The sequence below is a fragment of the Bicyclus anynana genome, chromosome 1, assembly GCF_947172395.1.
Source record: "Bicyclus anynana chromosome 1, ilBicAnyn1.1, whole genome shotgun sequence".
Lineage (NCBI taxonomy): Eukaryota > Metazoa > Arthropoda > Insecta > Lepidoptera > Nymphalidae > Bicyclus > Bicyclus anynana.
Genome location: NC_069083.1, coordinates 3884243 through 3908888, shown reverse-complemented (window position 1 = coordinate 3908888; position 24646 = coordinate 3884243). Strand labels below are relative to the sequence as shown.

At 34.7% G+C, this 24646-nt stretch overlaps 1 protein-coding gene across 1 annotated transcript in view; it reads left to right on the top strand.

Moving 5' to 3' along the window:
* The window catches only part of LOC112052649 (tyrosine-protein kinase Dnt-like), a 70850-nt gene extending 58952 nt beyond the window's left edge, over positions 1–11898 (top strand). Inside the window, exons 8-14 of the mRNA XM_024091821.2 lie at positions 452–567; positions 5621–5798; positions 6202–6364; positions 8176–8319; positions 8658–8817; positions 9405–9541; positions 9875–11898. Coding sequence (XP_023947589.1) covers positions 452–567; positions 5621–5798; positions 6202–6364; positions 8176–8319; positions 8658–8817; positions 9405–9541; positions 9875–9986 — 1010 coding nt within the window. The 3' untranslated portion in view covers positions 9987–11898. The remainder of the gene's footprint in view (positions 1–451; positions 568–5620; positions 5799–6201; positions 6365–8175; positions 8320–8657; positions 8818–9404; positions 9542–9874) is intronic.
* Positions 11899–24646: the final 12748 nt, after the last annotated feature.

Sequence of the window (24646 nt, the reverse complement as noted above, 5' to 3'; positions counted from 1 at the left end):
TTAAGTACTTTTATTGTTTACTATGCAACTAAATGAAATTAAGACAATTAGCCACCTTTGTTCGCCTCAGTTTCGACGCGTTAGTGACATATATAAGAGCGTCAACACACTAACGGCTAGCCGCAATGCGGCGCGCCGTAGCGGAAGACCGCATGCGTATTTTATTATGAAATCATATAATTTCAATGCACTGACTTCAGGCTGGCCGTTAACCGCTCCGGTTGGCGCGAGACTGCGGCGCGCCGTATCGGTTGAAATTGCGGTGTTCCGCATGCCCTCTACGCACTATGCGGTCGGCCGCGCGGAGCTTCGGACCGCTATAGAACCGAGACGATACGGCTAGCCGGAGTACGGTGTGCCGCATTGCGGCTAGCCGTTAGTGCGTTGACACTCTTATAGTATTAAATCTTTGTTTATTTTTTTTTTAAATGCTAATGAAAGCTTTTTGTAGGGAGTCGGAGATCACCCTCGCCGTACGCTACGACTCACATCGGAGAGCACATCTACGCGAAACCGGAGTCGAGAGTTTCATACTACGCTGCCTCAAATCTAACTCACGTTTCACAGGTTAGTACTACAAAGGACAGGCAGCGCTCTCTTATAGCTAAGTTTTCTATCACTTTATCTATAACTAGCGGACGCCCGCGAATTTATCCGCTTGAAATTGAGTTTTCACAAACCTCGCGGGAACCATGGATTTTTCCGGGATGAAAAGTAGCCTATGTGTTAATCTAGAGTAAAATCTATTACCATTCCAAATTTCAGCCAAATCGCTTCAGTAGCCGCAGCGTAAAAGAGGAACAAACGTACACACAAACTTTCGCCTTTATAATATTAGTGTGACTAGCTGACGCCGCGTGGTTTCACCCGCGTGGTTCCCATTCCCGTAGGAATACGGGGATTAAATATAGCCTATAGCCTTCCTCGATAAATGGGCTATTTAACACTGGAAGATTTTTTAAAATCGGACCAGTAGTTCCTGAGATTAGCGCGTTCAATCAAACAAACAAACAAACTCTTCAGCTTTATAATATTAGTATAGATATGAAGGTGGACAAAGCGAGATACAGGCACACACTATCGCGTAGTAAGAACAGCATTACTTTTTGGCGCTACGGTTACCTACCTATTTCTTATTTCTTATGCACATTACATCAAGTATTAACATAATAATCATATGTATTATAAGTATAAGTAAGTAAAAGTATTATAATCATATGATAACACTTAACTTCTAGTTATTAATAAAAGTTAATATGTATCATGACAGATTGTATACTAATTCTGTGTTTATGGTCTAGTTAATATGTTAGATACAGTAAATTAAAAAAAAAATGTTTTTTTTTCTTTTTTTATTCTTTCCAAGTTAGCCATTGATTACAATCTCACCTGATCGTAAGTGATGATGCAATCTAAGATGGAAGCGGGCTAACTTGTTAGGAGGAGGATGAAAATCCACACCCCTATCGGTTTCTACACGACATCGTACCGAAACGCTAAATCGCTTGGCGGTACGTCTTTGTCGGTAGGGTGGTACTATACGAACTAGCCACGGCTAAAGCCTCCCACCAGCCAGACCTGGACCAATTAAGAAAACCTCAATCGACCCAGCCGGGGATCGAACCCAGGACCTCTGTCTTGTAAATCCACCGCGCACCACGGAGGCCGTCAAAATTTGTTTACAAATAAGTGGTTATAAATGAAGACACTAAGAGAGAAAATGTCAATAATAGAAAATAATAATATCAAAATTTAAAGATGTCTTATGAATAAATGAGAAGTTTTACATAATTATGTACTAAACTCCAAATTAATCAAACACCCAAGTAATGAGGGGCCTAAAAAATACGAGTAGGTACAAGGTACTTTAAGAGCCACAATTACTGACCACCTTTCCTCTATTTCCTCTCATAAATTAGAACCTGCTACCGTCTGATGTAGATCGACGCAAATAAATTAAACCGCATAGTCTGCGGTGAGTTAACTCATGCTCATGTTAGTAAGGATAGTATTTTTTTTTTTTTTTTATTCTTTACAAGTTAGCCCTTGACTACAATCTCACCTGATGGTAAGTGATGATGCAGTCTAACATGGAAGCGAGCTAACTTGTGAGGAGGAGGATGAAAATCCACACCCCTTTCGGTTTCTACACGGCATCGTACCGGAACGCTAAATCGCTTGGCGGTACGTCTTTGCCGGTAGGGTGGTAACTAGCCACGGGCGAAGCCTCCCACCAGCCAGACCTGGACAAATTAAGAAAATCTCATTCTGCCCAGCCGGGGATCGAACCCAGGACCTCCGTCTTGTATATCCACCGCACATACCACTGCGCCACGGAGGCCGTCAAAATAAAAAGTAAGTTATAATTATTACACACGAGTGCGCTTTAGTAATTAATATAATAAGTAATTCATAAATCCGACTAATATTATAAACGCGAAAGTTTGTGTGGATGTTTCGATGTATGTTTGGATGTTTGTTACTATTTAACGTCGCTACTACTGAAGCGATTTGGCTGAAATTTGGAATGGAAATAGATCTTACTTTGGATTAACACATAGGCTACTTTTTATCCTGAAAAAATCCATGGTTTCCCGAGATTAGCGAAAACTGATGATTTTGATGATATGAATGTTTGTTACTTTTTCACGCCTCGACTACTGAACCGAATTAGCTTAAATTTGGTATTGAGATATGTTATAGCCTGGATTAATACATAGGCTACTTTTTATCCCGAAAAATCCCTGGTTCCTGAGGGATTTGGGAAAAACAAAATTCCACGCGGACAAAGTCGCGGGCGTCCACTAGTAAGTAAAAATCACATTATGGTGATGATATTTTTTGTCATGTCACGCACTGAAAATAAAAAAAAAACAAAATTAAACTTCATTTATTTGAATTAGGCTTAGTTTATAAGCACTTTTGATACGACAAGTTTGTTTATAATATGTAACAAGACAACTTTATTTAAGGTTCTCAATAAAAGTCTGTTTAAAATTCATCGTACCTACTTATCTTCACTAATTAACATCGTTAATACTTCTAATTATACTTGAATAAACAAATAATAAAAAATATTTATTAAAAAAACTCAATTTCTATTAGTAATCTGAATCTTAGTGGGCCTGTATCATATGAACAGTATAAGACGTGTAGATTTAAAAGGAAAGCGTAAAACCGGAAATAACTGAAAGTTGGAAAGTTCTGCGATTACAAAATTAATCGTTCTCATTGCAAATGTAATAACTCTGATGATATTTTCTTTAAGTATTATGTTAAATAGGAAACTTCATCTATCGTCAGTCAAAAACATTACCTAAATTGAAATAATTTTGAAAATACAAATTTATAAAATTACCCATTATTATAATAATGAAAATACTTATACAAATACGAGTAGCAATAATTTTAAAATATGAAAATCTAAAATAAAAAGGCTTAAGACGGTATTGTATCTCTTATACGGCAAAGGCCACTTTCTTGAAACTTTTTGAGCTTCGTGGAAGATTGAATTGCGCAGAAAATGAGCCCTTTACCTCATTAAGGATCCAATTTGAGCGAGATGCAGCCACCCCTTCAGGTGATACAAACGCAATGCAATTAGCGATCTTCTTAGCCTCACTCTCAAGTTATACTGGAAGGATTAACATTTTCATTAAACTTTGTCTTTCAATGTTTTTGTTTTTGTATCTTTTTTTTTCTCTCATCTATTTATTTTTAATTTTATTTAATTTTAACAATGTTAATATAAAAATATAATACAAAACACTATTAAAAATTTATAAAAAAATAAACCCTCCCGGTGCGGGACATTTGAGAGCCCAAGCAACCGGTGGTCAGGGCTCTAGAGTGAGGAATCTCCTCACAATATGCGCCATCTCAAGAATCACTACCTTCTGTATCCGACTCTTGATCCAACAGTTAAGTGAAAACTTCTTAAGATGTTGGTCGAATCTTTTTGCTATAAGACCATTGACTGAAACAATCATCGGAACAATAATAGTTGACTCAACATTCCACATAGCGGTAATCTCGTGAGCAAGGTCACAGTAGCTTGATTGTATAATTTATTATTATATAAAGTAGTTCAATAAAGTTTAAACGAATTAGATACTGTATAGGAGCTAGAAGCTCACTATCTCCATCTATTGATTTGAAAATTTAATGATTTCATTGCTTATTTAATTAATCGGTGTAATAGTTAGTCGGATAGATGTTTTTTAGTTAGAATCCCTTTAAAATGTCGTCAAGTTCAAGTTACAAAAATTTTTGCTGTTCTGCTTTACATATTTTGTTTTAATATATTTAAAACACTAGAAAACACATTTATTAACAGAATATATTAATCGCTTTTGCTTATTTCATAACTTGGCTCTTCTAGAGTTTTTATATCTCTTGATTATTAGTCTTGGCACGGAACGGCATTTTTAATTTGGTACCCCTTTTGTTCGTAAATTTATCGCACCGTTGAAAGTCTTCAGGAAATATGAATTAGTGTCCTTTAGGCGACTCGCTAACGAAGGTAGGAAAAGTAACTGGATACCTTTTTCTTGATATTTGTTGCTAATTAATTACTTTTACGAAACTTCAAAATTAAAATTAAAAGTCATTTATTCAAGTAGGTATATTTTACATACACTTTTGAAACATCAAGTTTGACTATTTGTAAAATCTCTACTACCGTTTCGGAAAGCAGACTCTACTACCAAGCGCCGGCAATAAATTCAACAGTTGCTCTTTTAAAATAATTATTCCTTACAATGATTATCATAACATAAATTAAGTAATTCGATTTATTATAAGAATAAGATGACAAAATAATTAAGTTGACCTTTACCTCAATAGTGACAACATTGAGCAATAGTTACAATAAAGAAAGAATTTTTGTTTTTTTTTAAATTGATTTTTAGTAAAAACTTTAAATTTAGTTGTAATAAAAAAATAGAAATGAAAAAGAAATTTAAGAAAAATCGTATACATTATAATAATAAAATTCTTAGTTAGAAAAGACTTGATAATTTTGAAGAAATATAATTTTGAACAAAAAATATAGATTATACTCACGTGCAATATTATATTATCATTGTCATAAGTTTAAATATTATATTATTTTTATTCTTAAAAGTATTAAAGTAAGGAAGCAGTCGCTGGCATAAATCCAGAAAACTGCATGCAACGGGTCCCTTGAGTCTATAAACATCTGCAGTTCAAAAATGCGCTGTAGCCAGAAAGTCTGAGCAAGAACTAAACTAAAAACCAGGTATTATTTCTTGTATTTAAGTGTATCATCCTTAATTGTTTGAAATAACAGATAATAACTAGTCACTGAAGTTACGTTACTAAGTTATTGTCTGTGTCCTTTTGCATTTTTTTTTTTTATTTTTTTTTATAAATATAGATAGAAAAAATCTATTTTGTACGAATAAGTACAAACCCATTATAATTTTTTGTTCAAAACACACACACGCACATGAATACATATCTGTAATGCATAAGTTTGAATAGACTGATTCCCAAGTTAGTTACGGAGTTATTTGGTGATTCAGGGTATTTTAGGTGACATTGTTATTGTTTTTAAGACAAATAAAGATTACTACATTAATTCGTATTTTTCCATCAGCAAACTATGCCCAAGGATCGGATAACAGATCCAGCAGAACAACTGCGCTACCTAAACACGACGAGATCTAACATTCGGCTTGAGATCCTAGTTCATGAAGGCACCTTCGGGAGAGTCTATAAAGGCGTGTTCAAAAGAGGAGACACGTACGAGGAGGTTTTAGTCAAAACCGTTTCTGGTAAGTTAAAAACAGCAACGTCATCAATAAACTCCACGGTAAAGAGGTATTACACAGCCTTATCGGGTAATTGGAGGGAAACGGAAAATATTCTTTAAAATGTCAATCTTTTAATAGTTGCTCGTTTAATAAACGTCTGCAAAGTAGTTTTTTTTTGTAAAGTATCTAATACTCAACAAGCGGTTCAAATACTCATAGAAGTTAAAATAACCTCAATATATTTGCAGAGTACCCTCGCCGTTGCACCGGCGTAGTTCCCATTGTAGTGAAAATACGGGTATAAAATCGGTGTAGTCGTTTTGGAGCTTATTTATAACAAAAAAATCTATTATTGCTTGTTTATAATATTGGTTTACATAATCATTTACTCTTACAATGTTAATATATTCTGCTATGTTTTTAGAAGCAGCATCAGCGATGCAAGCAGCATTACTAGTTGCCGAAGGTCTCCGTCTATGTGGTTTGGTTCACGCTAATGTGCTGGCACCGATGGCCGCTTGCGCTGAAGAAGCTAGAAAGCCTTTACTAGTGTATTGCTGTGTTTCACATTCTTCTAATCTTAAGAGGTAAATATCATAGAATGTCTGTAAAAGTCTATGGAGTCATGTAGAAGTCAAATGTATGCTTATTAAAGACTAGCGGACGCCCGCGACTTCGTCCGCGTAAATTTCGATGTCAACTTTACTACTACCCCTACCCTACCCTACCCCTACCGTACCACTACCCCAACTCTACCCTACCCAACCCCTACATCTACCCTACCCCTACCCCCACCCTACCCCAAACCTACCCCTACCTTACCTACACCCTACCCCCATCCTACCCCCTACCCCCATCCTACCCCTACCCTCCGCGTACCCTATCCCTTTCCTACCCCTATCCCACCCGTACCCCTATTTCACGCCTATCCTACCCCTACCCTACCACTTCCCTATCCTACCCGTACCTCTACCCTACCACTACCCTACCTCTACCCCTATCCTACACGTACCTCTACCCTACCACTACCCTACCTCTACCCCTATCCTACCACTACCCCTACCCTACCCTACCCTGTAACTTCTCTATCTTACTCCTACCCTTAGCAAAATCGGTCCAGTCCTTCGAGAGTGGTGGTATGACCAAGAGAAATAGAGACTTCTATGCTAATAATATATAGAGGTAAAGTTCGTGTGGTTGTAGGAGGTAATCTCTGGATCTACTGGACCGATTTGGAAAATTGTTTTACCAATAGAAAGCTACGTTATTTGCGAGTGTCATAGGCTATGTTTGATCTCCATATTCACACGGGAACGGAAACTACGTAAATGAAAGCGCCGGGCGTCATATAGCGGAATTTCTGCGTCTTATAGAAATTTTGTATTATCTCCGAAACTATTTAAGTAATTAACATACTGTAAAGGGCAAATCTTATCTCCATAATATCCTTGTGATTATTAAATAATTTATTTTAATAAGGATTAAAGTTTAGTTATATAAATAATGACGTAAACCTAAGTATATAAAATTAATAATTTTTAAAACACAAAAGGTACTATATCTGCTAATATATAGAAGATAGATATATGGTGTCGCGGACTTTTTTGTAGAACTTTTAAAGATACATAAAGCCTCCATACATTAATTTCAATTTTACACAATAGTTAAGGCAGCGCATGCGAATAAGTCTGTTTAAGAGGGTTTTTAGTCCGACCTGTATGACAAAACTGTGATAACTCGGCTAATATATATAAAATACCAATATAAAATATAGCCTATAGCACTCCCCGATAATGTAGCATTCTATTGGTGAAAGAATTTTTAAAATCGGACCAGTAGTTCCGAAGATTACCCCATTTAAAAAATGTGACAAACTTACAAACTTACAAACTTTACCTCTTTATAATATTAGTATAGATATGTAGATAGTATCATATTTATAAACAACGAATTGTAAATTATATAGAGTCTCATCTGAAAAGTATACAAAATATGACCTAAAATATATATTATACATAGAATTTGTGAAAGTAAGATCAAAACATGTACCTACATAACAAATACTTGTAAACATATAAACTCGTAAATAACGATTTCATTTGATTCATATTCATTTTCAAATATTAATTTTAAATTAAAATACAGTTAAAATTTATGTAGTATATTCATTGAGTATTCGAATATGAATAGAATATACATATTTAGATATGTAGATATAAATAGACATAATAATTATATTGTATGTAGTAAACATATAAGATTTGAACATAAAGCTAATCCAGTAACGTCAAAAAATTACTTTGCGTGATTTTCATGTCAACATAATCTATTTATTATATATTCTCACATGTAAAGAATACAATATACTAATCTCTAAAATGTATACTTATGCTATCAGGTTCCTAACATCATGTCGCCTAGGCCACCAAGCGGCGCCGGCCACTAGAGAATTGGTAGATTTAGGAGCACAAGTTGCTTGCGGTCTGGCATACTTACACGTACAACGTTTGGTGCATGCAGATATTGCAGCTAGAAATTGCGTGTAAGTACTTTTCAATATCTACATAGAAATAGAATACGACACATACATTCAAATTGTCTCCTTAGCTTTATGACACAAAGAAACTATGGAATTGATTTCTTAAATTGAATAAAGGAAACCATAACTTGTAGTCCCAAAAGTAATACAAATTTTTATGGTCTTCCAAAGGGAATTCCACTTTGACCGCTCATTTTTATTGTTTATATAAATAACGGACAATTTATATGGGCATATCATAAAGATGTGTTTTCTTTATTTTATTATATTATTTAAGAAATGTTTTCTTTTTTTTTAATTACTAATAATGTCAATGATCTGTATCTATTATTTTGTATCAGAGTGGATGAGAAATTAAGACTGAAGGTAACAGACAATGGTCTGTCAAGGGATCTATTCCCGGATGAGTATCACTGTCTCGGTGACAACGAGAACAGACCAGTCAAGTGGATGGCCCCGGAGTCCCTGCTCCAGAATCAGTACACGACCGCGTCAGATGTTGTAAGTTGTACCTTTGCTCTTCTGCAACATACTACAAAATTTATAACTCAATTCAATTTTGCTTTTCAAAAATATTTGTCTTATTGTCTCTTTGGATAAATACCTTATTAGATTGGATTTGTAGTTTAATCTTTTATACGGATTGAAGATTTAATAATAGAGATATAATCTCTATTATACTATAAAAATATGAATTGACAACGAGAAGACAATTTGAATAATACTTATAATGATGAAAAAGTTCAAACCTACTAGACGATAACAATTTTATGTAAAATTTTATAAATTTCAAGGAAGTTTTCTTATTGAAGTTTGAATATATCAATTTGAAACTATACATATACTTTATGCGTTTGACTTTCCGAGTATTTTATTCAAACAAGCGTCCAATTAATATGACTTTATAGATGGATTTAGTATGAAATCTGTATGCAACTATAAAATATGACTGTTTACATTATTACCCAGCAACGTTGTTGTACCCTATAAATTTCTTTCAAACAAACATATTTAAATAGTATACTACGAGATTTTCATATACTGGTCTACCTTTCATATTTTTAATCGATTGCTTTTAATTTGTACAGTGGTCGTTAGGAATAACACTATGGGAACTAGCAACTCTAGGAGCTTCGCCTTTAGCAGAGTTGGATGCAGCGGATGTGGGGGCTTTTCTCAATGGAGGATACAGACCTTCCCAACCTCATAACTGTCCAGATGAACTGTAAGTCTAATTTGCTTTACTATTTTAGTTAATTTTTCTTCTTTTAAGATTTAGGGAATAGTTTTGTTTTATTGATGTTTAGATTATTTTTAAACTTTCGTATATATTTATAAGCCGCTAAAGGTTACCGATAAGTTTAACTGTAATATCCTATGAGATAAAGTTTCCTAATTAAATAAGTCAGTGCAAAGCTTAACTGGATTCGCTAGTTATTTTATAGTGAAGTAATTGTCTATTACTACTGTTTTCCTCTAACAACTTTTTAGTTACTTTTATAAAGGCTTATTCTTGATCTATTTTTGTTTATATTAAAATCCGCATCTATTACATCAGGTACGGTCTCATGTCGTGGTGTTGGACAACATCTCCGTCAGCACGGCCGACGGCTCCTCAGCTATTAGCTGCTCTTCATGATTTTAGACAAACTCTCAGTACTTATATTTAATACTTAGGTTATCAAGAAGCGCACACTAAACTATTTCAAGACTATGAACTTTTATAACGTAAACTATTTTCTAAAGTATTCTTTTCTGATCTATAATAATTTCTCTCTATAATAGGCAAAACGTCTTCTAAATGCTTTACTAGTTTTCATTCCTTATAGAAGATACCAATGTGCCTACTGTATTTTATTTAACAAACTATAATTTTTAATTTGTTATATTTGGACGATGTAAAGGAGACTACATTGCAAAACAGATATCGGTTACTTAATTTTATTGGTATTCGATGCAAAACAATTGAAGCATACATCCCCGCTGTTCTCAGATTTGTGTGTGAAGTTGCGTTACCATATATTCAAAAAGTAAAAAGAATTTGGTATTGTGATCAAAACAGAATATTCAAAAATAATAAATCAATATTTAATTCACATTGAACACTCAAGATAGTAAAGGCGAAATATAAAAATTGTGAAAAAACACAGGATGTATTAAAAATTAAAGTGAGATGGTATTAAAATATAAGTAGCATAACAAATTATATAACGGATAGCCTATAAGATTGATTAAGATAGATAGAAGTGAAAAATTATAATTTTATATGTTTCTATGAATTCTTAGAATTCTCCGTACCACCAAGAGAAAAATAAATTCAATTTTTATATAAGTCACAGTTCAAATAAAATAATAAGTTTGGATACTATGTGCGTACAAAAAAGGATTCACAAACATAAGAGTTACAAAAGCTTGATATCTGGAAAAAAAGTTTTGATAATAATGCTACATCCTTTAAATGAAGAAGTATATATAAATATAATAGATAGCCATTATTTTCTTCCTTTAAGTCGATTGACAAAAATCCAATTTGTAAATAAAGCCAGAAAAGTTATTAATAATAATCATAATTGGAAAATTCCCAAAGAATCTAACATTTAAGATAATATAAAATAAAATAGGTAGGTGTTTATGAAATTTAATCTCTTATTCGATTCTATTTATGAATTTTTAGGAGTAAATGGTAAGGCGACGTTATAAGATGTATATACAAAGTCGATGCAAACGGAATTAATTTTTGAAGAGATAAAGTATTACGGAGTTAAATGTAATAGTGTCAATATATTAATGTTATTTATTAAGTTAATAGTTGTAAGCTAGGTTAGAGTTCCTGAGGACATTCAGTCCGTCCAGGCCACCAAAAGGATCAACACCAAAACAGTAGTTAGTCATGGTTTTATTGTTTAATGAATTGGCCTTGAAGAATTATTACAATATCATTCCAAATTTTGTGAATTTAAGGCTCAAAGCTGAAAAACGGTTATACTTAGATTTAGTCGGTCACAACTGTATGCAACCAGTTAAGCCATTCTTCTGCTTTTAGTCTTAACATATTTTTTTTTATAAATATTAAGAATATGACGTATTAAATTAAATTGAATATAATCCTTCAAGGCCATTTTCAATATTAACCATGAACAGAAATAATTGTCTATTAACCACAAATATATAGCATATTATATAATGTCGTATTTTACATATTTGTGTAAATGATTTTTTAAAAAAATAGTGAATGTTGTAAATATTATTGTTGTATATTAAATGTAAGTAAATATGTAAAGGCAAACGAGGTTTGTATAATTGATGTGCTATTAAAGCGATTCAAGATATTTCTCTGAAGAATCAAAAATAAAAAGTAAGTGAATACTTTTTTTTACTAATAATTTAGAATAGTAATCGACTAAGTTCCGATAAGAACACAGCACTTGTTTCTAATAAAACACACGGAATTTCAAAATTGGAAATTTATATACTATTGAATCACATTAAGAAAATAATGTTTAATTAACATAACGATTAATTCTTTTTCCAAATGAAGTAAAGGTTGACCTTCACGAAAATGTATATTTACTGACTGACTGTGTAAAATTATGTTTGCTTAAATATACTCAGTAAGACAAAGAGTTAAATTGGTTTGCCGATAAAATCTTATTTACAGAGAATTTGTGTAAATCTATTGTTGTAGTAAAGAATGATAGTTTTAAACTGATTTTCAATCGATTTCGAATTTATATGTGTAGCGCGTGTAATCTTTCATCTTCATCTTCTAAGGTTATTTCTGTTATTTATAACCTCATCTGAATGTTTTTCTGTATAATCACTTATACCAAAGTTTCAAGTATCTATTTGCTTGTCTATTATCACATTTGTTTTTGTCTCATGATTACATACTACCTCTCAAATATCGTATTATTAATTTAAGTAAGTACACTGAAAACTTTGTGTTTATTTGTTTGTTGTCACTATTACATGTAGAATGTCATGTTTTTGTTACACAGGCCATTTTCTGCTGTTGTTTTCAAGGTTTTTCGATTAATAAGTATCACACAGTTATTATAGTTTCGTTAGCATTGTATGTATCATAATATACTCTAATCGATATTCTTTGGACGTGCTTTTGTAGATCATATTTTAACGCGTTATGGATTATACAGGGTGTTAAACTCCTAGGCATTTCATGCGAATGGTAGAATTATTATTTTAAAAGTTATTTATTTATTTGCGCTCTACTGCGCTTTAGGTTTAAGATGTATGTTTCTTGTGAACTCGGTGTTTTAAATATATGTACTTACATGTCTACTATAAACTATGTGTACTTAAAACTTTTATCTAGAATTCGCCATAGATCGCTAGAAGCTATCTATATGTTTAAATCTAGGTGGTTCCATTTTATATTCAAAAATAATATTGAACTAAGGTGAACCAAAGAATGTAATAGAACAGAAAATAAGTACATTTTTCTCATCAACAACAAGTCATATTAATCTAAATTTAGCTAATGATACCAAAGATGAATGTAATAATAATTATTATCAATCGCTTAAAGTCCTCAAAGATAATCCACTTGCAATTTAGATGTATTTAAAATAAGTCCGTCAGTTTTGACTAATTCAGCTGTGAGGTAATTTTCAAGTAAATGTTTGCATTTTTTAATATCTTTATAGTAACAAATATTAGTTTTATTTTGTCTATGTAATGTTCTTTATATAATTTTCTATGTTTTTTTAAATATTTTTACCTCTTTTATATATATTATTATTGTTACATTTATGTTCTTCTTCTATTAGATAAGTATTTCACTTACTCTCCTTGCTTATATTTTCTTTTAATTAAATTCTTGTAGCAGTATCAAATACTCTCATCGAATATAACACAACTACCTTCTTATTACTATTGCTGTTCATAGGCTTTATTACAGTTTCTAATAAAGGGTTACAATGAGAATATCGTACATTGTTTAGTCCTCATAGAATTAAAGTACCTACACCGTTTCTTGCTCAACAATATTCATGAATTTCTAAATTCGACTTTGAACTATATTACAGAATGTAAGGTGAGAATTTAATATTGCATTATTAAGCTCTATAATATTGAATGAAGATATACCTGCTTGTGATTATTTATTGAAATTATTTATTATAGTTCTTAATGGAATAAAAATTAAAATATTGATTACTATAACAGTTTTTACATTAGAAATTTCAAATAAATAACAATTTAACTTCACAGTAAACAATCTACAATGGTGTTTCTTAAGAAGTTAAAGTTATTTGCACTGAAGAGTACGTAGTGAGTTTTGTCCCTTTATTTCGTCCGCTTTTCCCTAAAAATAATTAATTAATTGCTAAATATCAAACCTCTATTCAACATTAATTTCTATTTTATTACTATGCTCTGAAAATATGCGCTATATGCTACCTATCACAATAGTGTAATATAATGTTTTATGATATAAGTAGATATTATAAATGGTACTTACACCAAATTATATTTCGTACGATATATATATTTTTGTGAAATATTTATATCTTTTTTAAGGTGGATAAGTTTCAATATTTGTATGTTATTAATTTTAGAAATGATTTTGTAATATTTTATTTAATTCTTAGGCTAAGATAGTTAAAAGTGAATTGTCATTTCAATTCAGACTACAACAGTCTGTAAAGTTTCTTCAGACTCCATTATGATAAATTATTATAAATCCTATTGATACGAGGGGTGTTCAATAAGTAATGAGAATGATATAATTACAATATTTCTTGGTAAAAATTAACTGATGATCGTTTGTCTCGCTAAAACTGAAAAAAGCTGATTGTTATTTGTTTCTCTGTACATACATTCAAAGCTGCCCTTGAGAAAAATAATTATTATTAAAATCGTAAGAAACAACTAAAAACTAAGAAATTTTAGGTAGTTGACCTGGTAAAGTTGCTGCAGTACAATTGTCATACCTAATACGAAGAGGACTATACCTAACATAATGCTTTGGGATAATTAAGAAACTTTATAAGTATAACACTTAATCGGAAGTTTTAGAATATCTACAAAATAACCCATTACTTTTTTCTGTAGCTAAAACATTTCTCATCTTTCATCTTTCAAACTTATAATGCAAAACAATATTGGTTAGTTTAGAAGATATTCGCCAAATTAAACTAATTTTCGTAATCACCCCAATGCACCTGAATATGGAATTTTCTTTTTATATGAAATCGATAGGATTGAATGGAGTATGACTAATTCTAACAAATGTCTAACAATTTGACATTTAGTGCCAGATGAATGTGATTATGTTGAATGTTAGGTGTCTATAGGGTTATATTTAGAACCCACTTAACACGATATACCTACTTTGCTAAATTTGTCTCTTGCTATAAATCTATAGGGCATCAATGGATTTTCCAGATTGTTAATTTATGCGTAAATACTAAAGCGTATAACTAAATTTTTTATATAATTAAATATTGAAGGAGAATTTGGTTTCAATATGGAGAGTGGAAACCTTCAAGGGCCCTGTTATTTGTAATAATCTTATTTAAATAAAACTATTGAATTTAGCCATAACTATGCATCGTAGATATCCTAGATAGGTACCATTGTCACTTTAAATAATTAAAATTGAGTAAGTGATGCGCCTCGGCGTATTATCGGCGATAGAAGCAGGCGTTACTTTGCGGGAGTTCATCATGATTATATCATCATCTATCATCCGCGAAAAGTCGGCGAACCCATGCGACAACGTCACCCAGGTCCGACAAAATACTCTCTACGTACGTTTCACCCCGAAACCACTGCATCCTCAGGAGATGTTGACTCTACAACGTGCAATTGCAAAGCTTTGCAATTGCACGTTGTAGAGTACGTACGTAGAGAGTATTTTGTCGGACCTGGGTGACGTTGTCGCATGGGTTCGTCGACTTTTCGCGGATGATAGCAAAATAAATAAATCATTATATGATATCTCTTGTCGTTTAGTAAAAGAAGTCGAAGAAAATTTGCGTTTTATTTTTTGTAAACACTAACCAAGCTATGAAAATTGAACTTTATTGTAAATATTGCTGGCACTGATCCCAACAGAGAAACGATATGTTTCTCTTTCTAAAGTTTTCATTTTATTACCAAAGTTCGTTATCAACGTTTGTTGCGTCTATAGAATTGCCAATAAACTTGCCCATTTATGAGCGTCTTAGTCAGAGTTCACGTAGAACATAAAGTTTACTACCTATGTCGTGTTGAGAGGGTTCCATTGTATTTAATAACAATAAATATAAGTGACTGTATGTATTATGTACGCAATATAGCTTTTGTGAATTTTAAGGACGAAACAAGATGTTATTTTACAATAAAATATGGAGTTTCATTTCAACTAACCTATTTCCAAGAATATTTATGTATAGAGATAAATTCTTTACAATGTTTGCTCATAACTTCGTCATTTACCAACCAATTTTGAAAATTCTTTTTTGTTTGAAAATACTTCCAGAGTGGTCCCATTTAATTTGTACGAAAATATTGTGTTAAAATAAAATAAGTGAAATACGTCTTCGAAGTCAGTTCCATTTTTACGTTAAAAAGAGTATTCAAAAGTATAGAATAAAGAGAGCATAGCGACAGTTTGGTACTGGTAGTGTTTCGAACTACAAACAGGCGAAATCCATGACTTTTGTTAAAGTAGCATTCCAATCTTGGCGACCGCGACAGGGTCGCACGACCCACTGCTTAGTATACATTTATATGGAGCACTAAACTAAAGTGGTTGCGCGACCCATTGCTTAGTATGAATTTATATGGAGCACTAAACAAAAGTGGTCGCGAGACCCACTGCTTAGTATAGATTTATATGGCGCACTAAACAAAAGTGGTCGCGCGACCCACAGCTTAGTATGAATTTATATGGATCACTAAACAAAAGTAGTCGCGCGACCCACAGCTTAGTATGAATTTATATGGATCACTAAACAAAAGTAGTCGCGCGACGCGGTCTCGGGCTTTGTTTAGTGCTCCATATAATTTCATGCTAAGCAGTGAATTGCACGGTCGCAGGTCGCGGTCGCCAAGAACGGAAGGCTACCTTATAGGATAAACAACGGCAAAGCTAATTAATATTCAAAATTCAAATTCAAAATTCATTTATTTTAATTAGGCTTAGTTTACAAGCACTTTTCAAAGGTCAGGTTTATGTCAAAATTTAATTTAATCTAATGGTGGTAATAATAGACGAAAACTTAAAATTAAAGTTACGAAGGTTCCAAACGCGCCTTGGAATTAAGCCTATAAATAAAGTTTAGAAAGCTTTAGAAAATTAAATGAGTGATTTCACAAGATTTGCCTATTAGGTATCTGCTAGGCTATTCTAACGATATTTTTGTAACTTGCAAGTGTGAGTTTCAAATTGAAGTTTCGAATTCACCTCTTTCTTTCTCTTTCTTTAGTATCGTGTTAGACAGAGATAGAATTGAATTCCTATCTCGCACTTGCGAGTTTACGAAACATCGTAACAGAATAGGCTTGCTGAGCCTGAGTAAAGTAACACGTTAGTTCTACTGCTGTCAAATAAATTCAAGTTTTATGTCCGAAAGACTGTTATCCTCAGAATTCAACAGCATACCTGAGCTGGTGTATATATTCAAATTGGTAATCACATCGGAGACCTCCTAGTTATAAAGAGACGTTGACAGTGTTATATCCCAGTGAGATGGATAGCACGTTAAGCCGTCAATTCCGATCATTATCATTAGCACATAATAATGATCATTAATCATTGTCCTAAGCCTAGCTGTAATCGTTTTGAATGTAAGCTTCGTATATCATGATCGCTATGTTAGAAGAACTTTTATTTTTATTCTTCACAAGTTAGCCCTTGACTACAATCGCACCTAATAAGTGATAATGCAGTCTAAGATGGAAGCGGGCTAACTTGTTAGGAGGAGGATGATCCACACCACTTTCGGTTTCTACACGACATCGTACCGGAACGCTAACTCGCTTGGCGATACGTCTTTGTCGGTAGGGTGGTAACTAGCCACGGCCAAAGCCTCCACCAGCCAGACCTGGACCAATTAAGAAAACCGCAATCGGCCCAGCTGGGGATCGAACCCAGGACCTCCGTCTTGTAAATCCACCGTGCACACCACTGCGCTACGGAGGTCGTCAAAAAAAAATTTCAAGTTGGATCTTGAGAATACTACCTATGATTACCAAGAACTGCCATTTGATCCAATAGTAAGTTGGTTCAATGTATGAATCCTGAAATTCAGATTAGGCTGACATTTTTCAATACTATCTCTTTTTGACATGACCAATATTACGATTGCCATCGACTAAAATACCAAATGTACGCGGTCCAAAGTTAACGACTGTTTAACGAGGAGGCAGGTATTTAGCAAATAGGTGGATAGTTCCTGATTGCCTTCAATTAGGTAATGAAAATTTGCTCTATATAATAAAGGAAATAATCGAATTTTCACCAGCTTTATACCTATAGTTTATATTTATAGAAGAATAAAAAATGTAAAAAAAATGCCTCTGAGTACAGTTAATTTTGCCGCCAAGTAGCCTTATTGTGTTATTTATTTATAAGTTTATATTATTAACAAAAATAATAACTTTTGCTTAAAGTTGATAATAAACAACTATTGTACTTTATTTAACTACAAAAAGGGTATTTTTACGACGGCACTGTCTAGCAGAAGCGACGTCGCAGACAGTCTATTTGATATTGCATAAACCATGACCTGCCTTCATGTGAAGTTGACAGTGCTACAGAATACACCCGTATGTTGTATTGTATTATCAATACATCTCGAATTCCGGTTCTCTATTATGAAAAGCAGACATTCTGGCAGGTAAAAGTTTGTGTGTTACTAAATCCATTACTAGTAAAACTAAACATGTAAAGTTGCCTATACGTTGTTAAAATTTGAAGTAACGGCAGGAGCTCGATCATATGTAGGTTTTTGCGATTTTGCGGTTACCTACATCAGGTTTTGCATCTAATTTTATTTCTTCATCTATCCAATTTGTCAATTTTCAAAGAAAGACATTCCCTACAATAACTAGTTTTTCAAAGCTTCATACAATGCTAAGTATCTGGCGATTATCGTCATGATAAGGTTATATACCTGTTATCTTGAAAAAAAAACATGATAAAGTTACCCTGTGTATCGGATGGATGATATTAATGTGAACACAACCTTCTATGTTCCAAATCCGCCACTGTCCAAGATATATTATTGCCTCGTTATCAACCCATATTCGGCTCACTGCTGAGCTCGAGTCTCCTCTCAGAATGAGAGGGGTTAGGCCAATAGTCCACCACGCTCGCCCAATGCGGATTGGCAGACTTCACACACGCAGAGAACTAATAAATGCTTTGGTATGCAGGTTTCCTCACGATGTTTTTCCTTCACCGTTTGAGACACGTAATATTTAATTTCTCAAAATGCACACAACTGAAACGTTGGAGGTGCATGCCCGGACCGGATTCGAACCCACACCCTCCGGAATCGAAGGGAGAGGTCACTGGGCTATCATGGCTTAAATGCCTATTACAGGCTATATCAGCGATTTGGTGCATTAAAATATCACTGTTAGCCAAAATTCATTTTTAAATACAACTAAAAACGTAGTTATAGAACCAATTCTACGTCGTTTAAGGCTTCTTTTATCACTCTAGACCTACTTTTAACTTGCCCCGCTTTTTGACAAAAAAATAGAAGCAAAATCGCCATAAACCCCTCAGCATGTGAAAGGAATTAAAACGGTGCAGAAAAAAGCAATCGCGTATATCCTTTGGTTCTACCAGCGCGATGAAAATCTCGCAACGAGCCAAGTTCGTTAAACCAGCGATTCACTAAGCTGGCGGCCATTTTCTTCGCTTTGTAGAACTTTGAAAATTCGCCGAAAACGTATTTTCCTGCGTCAACGCTGGAAAAATTGCAATCTCTCTGTATATAAACAGCCCGCGGGAGAGCGCGCGACAAAGTGGCAATATTCTATCTCGGCGGGGCTCCTCAAACAAGGGGACAAGAATGAGAGGGAAATATGCAATTTCCCCTAACGCAAATGCGATAGAGTGGAGTTATTAATTGGAGAGAATTGACGGAAGTTCGGCCGTGGCCGTGTTTTTGACAAATTTCGCTTTGATACGGCGATTACTTTCACCTCAACGCTTCGAGGGTCGACTCTTAAGTGAGTTGAGATAAATAATGTCTCAGACGACTTTCTTGTAAAAAGTGTAAACGTTTTCGCTATAAATAAGAGTTTGATAAATAATTCGGCTCCATTTATTTTTTCTTAGGTTGTAATTATGTTGTCATTTCACTTTTTAATTGGTGTGATGACCTCTCTGACGCAATTAGAAATGAAATCGGTAGGTACTATATATCAGAGAGGTCCTGCCCTTGTAGCCAAGTGGCATGTCGATTTTCTACGATCGCGAACGTTTCGAAAACTAGAAATGTATGGGAATGACAGATCTTGATCTCGAGACCTGTCGATAGTAAATGTCTTCTGTCAAATCTTGAGATTGGCGAGTTTGCACCCATAACTGTTGATCGGCGAGAGCCAAGAAGTAGAAAGTCTTTCTTTCTCGATATTATCGGACATCTTATAGGAACTTCAAAATTAAAAATTTGAAGAAGTAAGGGGCAATCGACTTTATTATTGAAGATTTTAAATGGGAATTTTAGGTCCAGTTTGTGTCTACGAGTTTCTAGGGAATGTATATTGAAAAAGATTAATCGCTCACTGTAGCTCTTTAAACTTTGGCCCCTGTCGCGAAGGTAAGATGCCACAAAAAGCGCTTTAAACTCGTTTAATCCTAAGAATATGAGTAGCGTAATGATGTCTCCAAGCTATACTACCATACTCCATAATACTTAGAACTAAAGATTTGTACAGTAGCATCTTGGTGCTGGTCTTAGTAAATTCCTTGCCATTCCTCATAGTGAATCCTAACATTTTAGATGCCCTACTAATAATACTATCGATGTGAAGTACAAAGTTAAAGTACGATCTATACCTTTTGGATTATTTCTAAATTTTTTTTTTTTTTTTTTTTTTTTTTTGTTTTTTTAATGGTTAACAATAGTTTTAATTACTAAAATTTAATTAACTTGTTCTACATTAAATATACAAAACACTATAATATATTAATTAAAACTAAGAATTACACAGTATATTAAATTTAAATTTATAATAAATAAAATAATTATAATAAATACACACCATCTAATTGTTCACCCAGAGGCAAGGTACCCAATACACTAGCGCTATTACCCCTCTGGATAGCAAGGCTTAACCTTTGGGCCAAATAAGCGCCAGCTCTTGGGTCACCTGAAGCATGGACCAATTTGTCAGACATAGCATTAAAAAATTTTTTAGTATCTGTTGACCATGGGCCTAAAGTCTCAAAGGCAAGCGCCGCAAATACATAGTCATTCGATATGACCGAGTATTTACGACGCTTACAAAATTGAGCGTATTCAGCAGCTGCGCCAGGCGTTTGGGACGTGCGTGATAGATGAGACGCTGCCAACGTATCTACGCAGGTTGCGTCCCATACTAAAGCACGCCCCATAGACCACGGCACTATTGTCATCCCGTCGGGCCTCTTGCCGTCATCCCTGAACAAACCGGGAGGTTCTAATTGTGCAGGAATAGCGGCAGTGGCCAGTGCGCGACGAATTATATCGTTAATACTACCGTGGCGATACAAACGACCAGCGCTTCTGTTGCAGCTAAGTCCATGATGACCAAATTGATCCACGCGGCTACCACAGGGGCAGACGTGAGGCTCGCAAATTTTGACACCCAAACGTAAGCATACGGCTATACGGAGCGTTGTCCTATCAAGAACCGTCCCTAAGTTATGTGATGGCAAAGCCTGTAGCCAATGACCAGACTCCTTCTCAGACAACGCCAAAATACGAGCCTTGTCTGAAGAAGAAGTACATTGCTCTAAGACACGTTTATGTGTAAGCAATAAAAGTGGTTTGTCCCACAGGCTCTGACACCCCACAGACACAGGATAACTCTCGCTAGGGCATAATGAACTCCATGCTGACCTTGCTTCTGCAAGACTCTCCACAACAATATCAGTCGGACTTGATGAGTTGAGGATCTGACTGATAAGTGCAGTAGAGCTGGAAGCAGACGCTAAGAAAGCTGGAAGTGCAACGCTTGATATGGATCGTATGCCCAATCCACCATATCTGACGGGCAGATTCGCTTGGGTCCAGGTTCTATCATCAAACTGTAAATTTAGAATTTTGGAAAGAGTATCTTTAAGAGACACATCTAGGTATGAAAGCAAATGAGGATATTTCCAAAAGGAACAGCAACGTAACAAATACATGAATTTTGGAGCAAATAAACATAATCGAAGGATATAAAGGGCCATGTGAGGGTTTATATCTAAAAGGCGATGCGAAAATTTATTAAAAATTTCCAATTTTGAATTTAAAAGAGGAGAAAATGCGTCATCAAATATTGGGCAACCGAGAAGTGTTAAATTATTTTTAGTAACTACAGCGAAGTTTGGCAATAATGAATGTAAATTATTTTTTATTTCGTTTATTTTTTCTATTTTTAGTGATTCTCGAAAATACACCTCACACTTAGAGTAATTTAAGTGTAGGCCTACTTCCGAAAATTTTTCAATAACTTTGGATAAGTCTTGGATGACTGTTGACGCATTACCTCCTATAGAGCCGTCATCTAAGTACCATAGGTTGAAATTGGAATTTAGAGTCGAAATTATAGGATTTATCACGAGGCTAAAAAGAGCGGGACCAAGAGGATCACCCTGTTGACAGCCAACTGCTGATTCCAGAACATTTTTACCAAACAATAATTTTGAAGGAGAGCCATAACACTGCCACATATAATCTGAAATTTCTGGAATTTGTTTTTGAATTTCATTTAACATGGCTCCTCTATCGACCGAATTAAAAGCATTACGTACGTCAATTTTGACAAAAATGTCGTAATCGCTAGAATTTAGATATGTTCTGGCCGCATGTACTGCAGCCTCACAACCTCCCTTAACACCAAAACCCAACTGTATGGGTTTAAAAATGGCCGACATCTTGTTTTTTATTTTATGGCAACACATTTTGGAAGCTAGCCGGCGATATGTGCTGCCGACAGCAATGGGTCGTATACCACCGTCCTTCTTATTTAAAGCCACCAAATTTGCTCCATATAAAATAGATGATATTTCAATGGGAACCTGGCCAGACAACATCAGATTGACAAGACTGGTCAACTCCTTTACGAGTGAGTTGCTGTCTTCACTGAGAAGGGGACCGGTCAAGTCCTTAAGGTGTTGTGGCGAAAGCCCATCTAGGCCACCAGCGGATCCGTTTGGAAAACTAAGAATCCCTAAACGTATAGCATCTGCGGAAGTCTTGAGTTGGGTTACGGCATTAAGGGAGGGAACGAATGGCTGTGATGTTGGCGAAGGTAGGGGGTGCTTATCCTTTAAAGAGGCCAAAGTCTCAGATGAATCTGTAGCAAGGACGTCATCAGAAAAAAGAAGCTTGGCAGCATTTTTAACATTCCCGTCGCTCAATTTTTGTTCTATTAATTTAATTAAATTTTGGTGTGAATTTTTTTTAGATAAATTAAGTTGAAATTGTAATTGGTGATTAATTGTTGAGGTATTATTGTTATTTATATTTTGCTTGATTTTTTGCGTGAGAGATAATTTGTGGTCAGGAGATTCAATATTTAAAATTCTGTAAGGGAATGTTAATAAATGCTCCCATGCTTGTGGAGTATTTTCAGATGTGACCCCAGCCACACACTCCCTGAGACTGCGTGCCACAGTGACACGAGCCCCTCTCGGAATGCGCTTGACCACTCTGGTCCCGTTTTTTAAATTTGCGAGCCTCAACCATAGGGGTGAGTCACTCGAGAGGCCATTATCACACTGTACATTGTCTGAAGAAATACTTTTTGCAGGTGTACAATTATTGACGTGAACAGTGTGCCGACGGCTACAATGGATATTGAGGCCTCTTTGCCCTTTGTATACTTTGCCGTCGACACATATAGGACACTCAAGCAACTCTGAACAAATAGATGGATTTTTCTCTCTCATTTATTTATTACTTCTTTTTTTTTAAATTTTTAACAATATAAGTATAAAATACAAAACATTATTAAAAATTTATAAAAAAAATTCACCCTCCCGCTGCGGGACATTTGAGTGCCCAAGCAACCGGTGGTCAGGGCTCCAGAGTGAGGAACCTCCTCACAATACGCGCCGTCTCAAGAATCACTGCCTTTTGTATCCGACTCTTGATCCAACAGTTAAGCGAAAGCTTCTTAAGGTGTTGGTCGAAGCTTTTCGCTATAAGACCATTGACTGAAACAACTATCGGAACAATAATAGTTGACTCAACATTCCACATGGCGGTAATCTCGTGAGCAAGGTCCAAGTATTTTGATACTTTTTCCTTTTCGGCTTTAACCAGATTATCGTCATGTGGAACAGTAATATCAACAATTATTGCACGACGCACTGACCGATCGACTAGCACTATATCAGGTCTATTGGCTACAATATACCTGTCAGTGATAATCGTTCGGTCCCAGTAGAGCAATGCACTGCTATTTTCAAGAACTGACGCTGGGTCGTAGCTATAGTAAGGCATCTCAAAATCGATAAGGTCATATTGAAGAGCAAGCTGTTGGTGGATTATCTTGGCTACTTGATTATGTCTGTGCAAGTATTCGCCGTTAGCAAGGTGAGAACACCCGGACACAATATGCCTGAGGGACTCCCCAGGACGATGACACGCTCGACAGATGTCTAGAGTGCCATCTTTCATAATGTGTTAGATAAGGCATAAAATGATTTAAATATTTACAGATAAAAATAATAAAAATGATAAATATAAAAGTAAAAAACACTTTTGCTGATTTAGGATGCACTACACAAAAACATTCGCATTGCACCTTACCATAGTTTTTTTAAAAAAAAAAAAAAAAAAAAAAAATATTTTAGTGTATGCGCCTGGTCACGCTTCAATAAGTCTTTATGTTGTCATCTTAATAGAGTATTGTGGGGTATATAGTCCATTGGAAGCAAACAAAACGGAGGATCACTGTCCACAGCGGGCCTCACTGTGGGCCTCACTTATGTCTTTATACAAGGCTCTCTGGGGTCGGGGGTCGCTAGGGCCACATGAAGTACAGGCGCCGTGGTGTAGATAGCCCAACTGTTGGGAAATGCCCCCAACGAATGCGACAGCGTAATAATAGTTTCGAAAAACATATTATTTGCCAAATATTAACGTATTTCACTACGATTTCACTACTA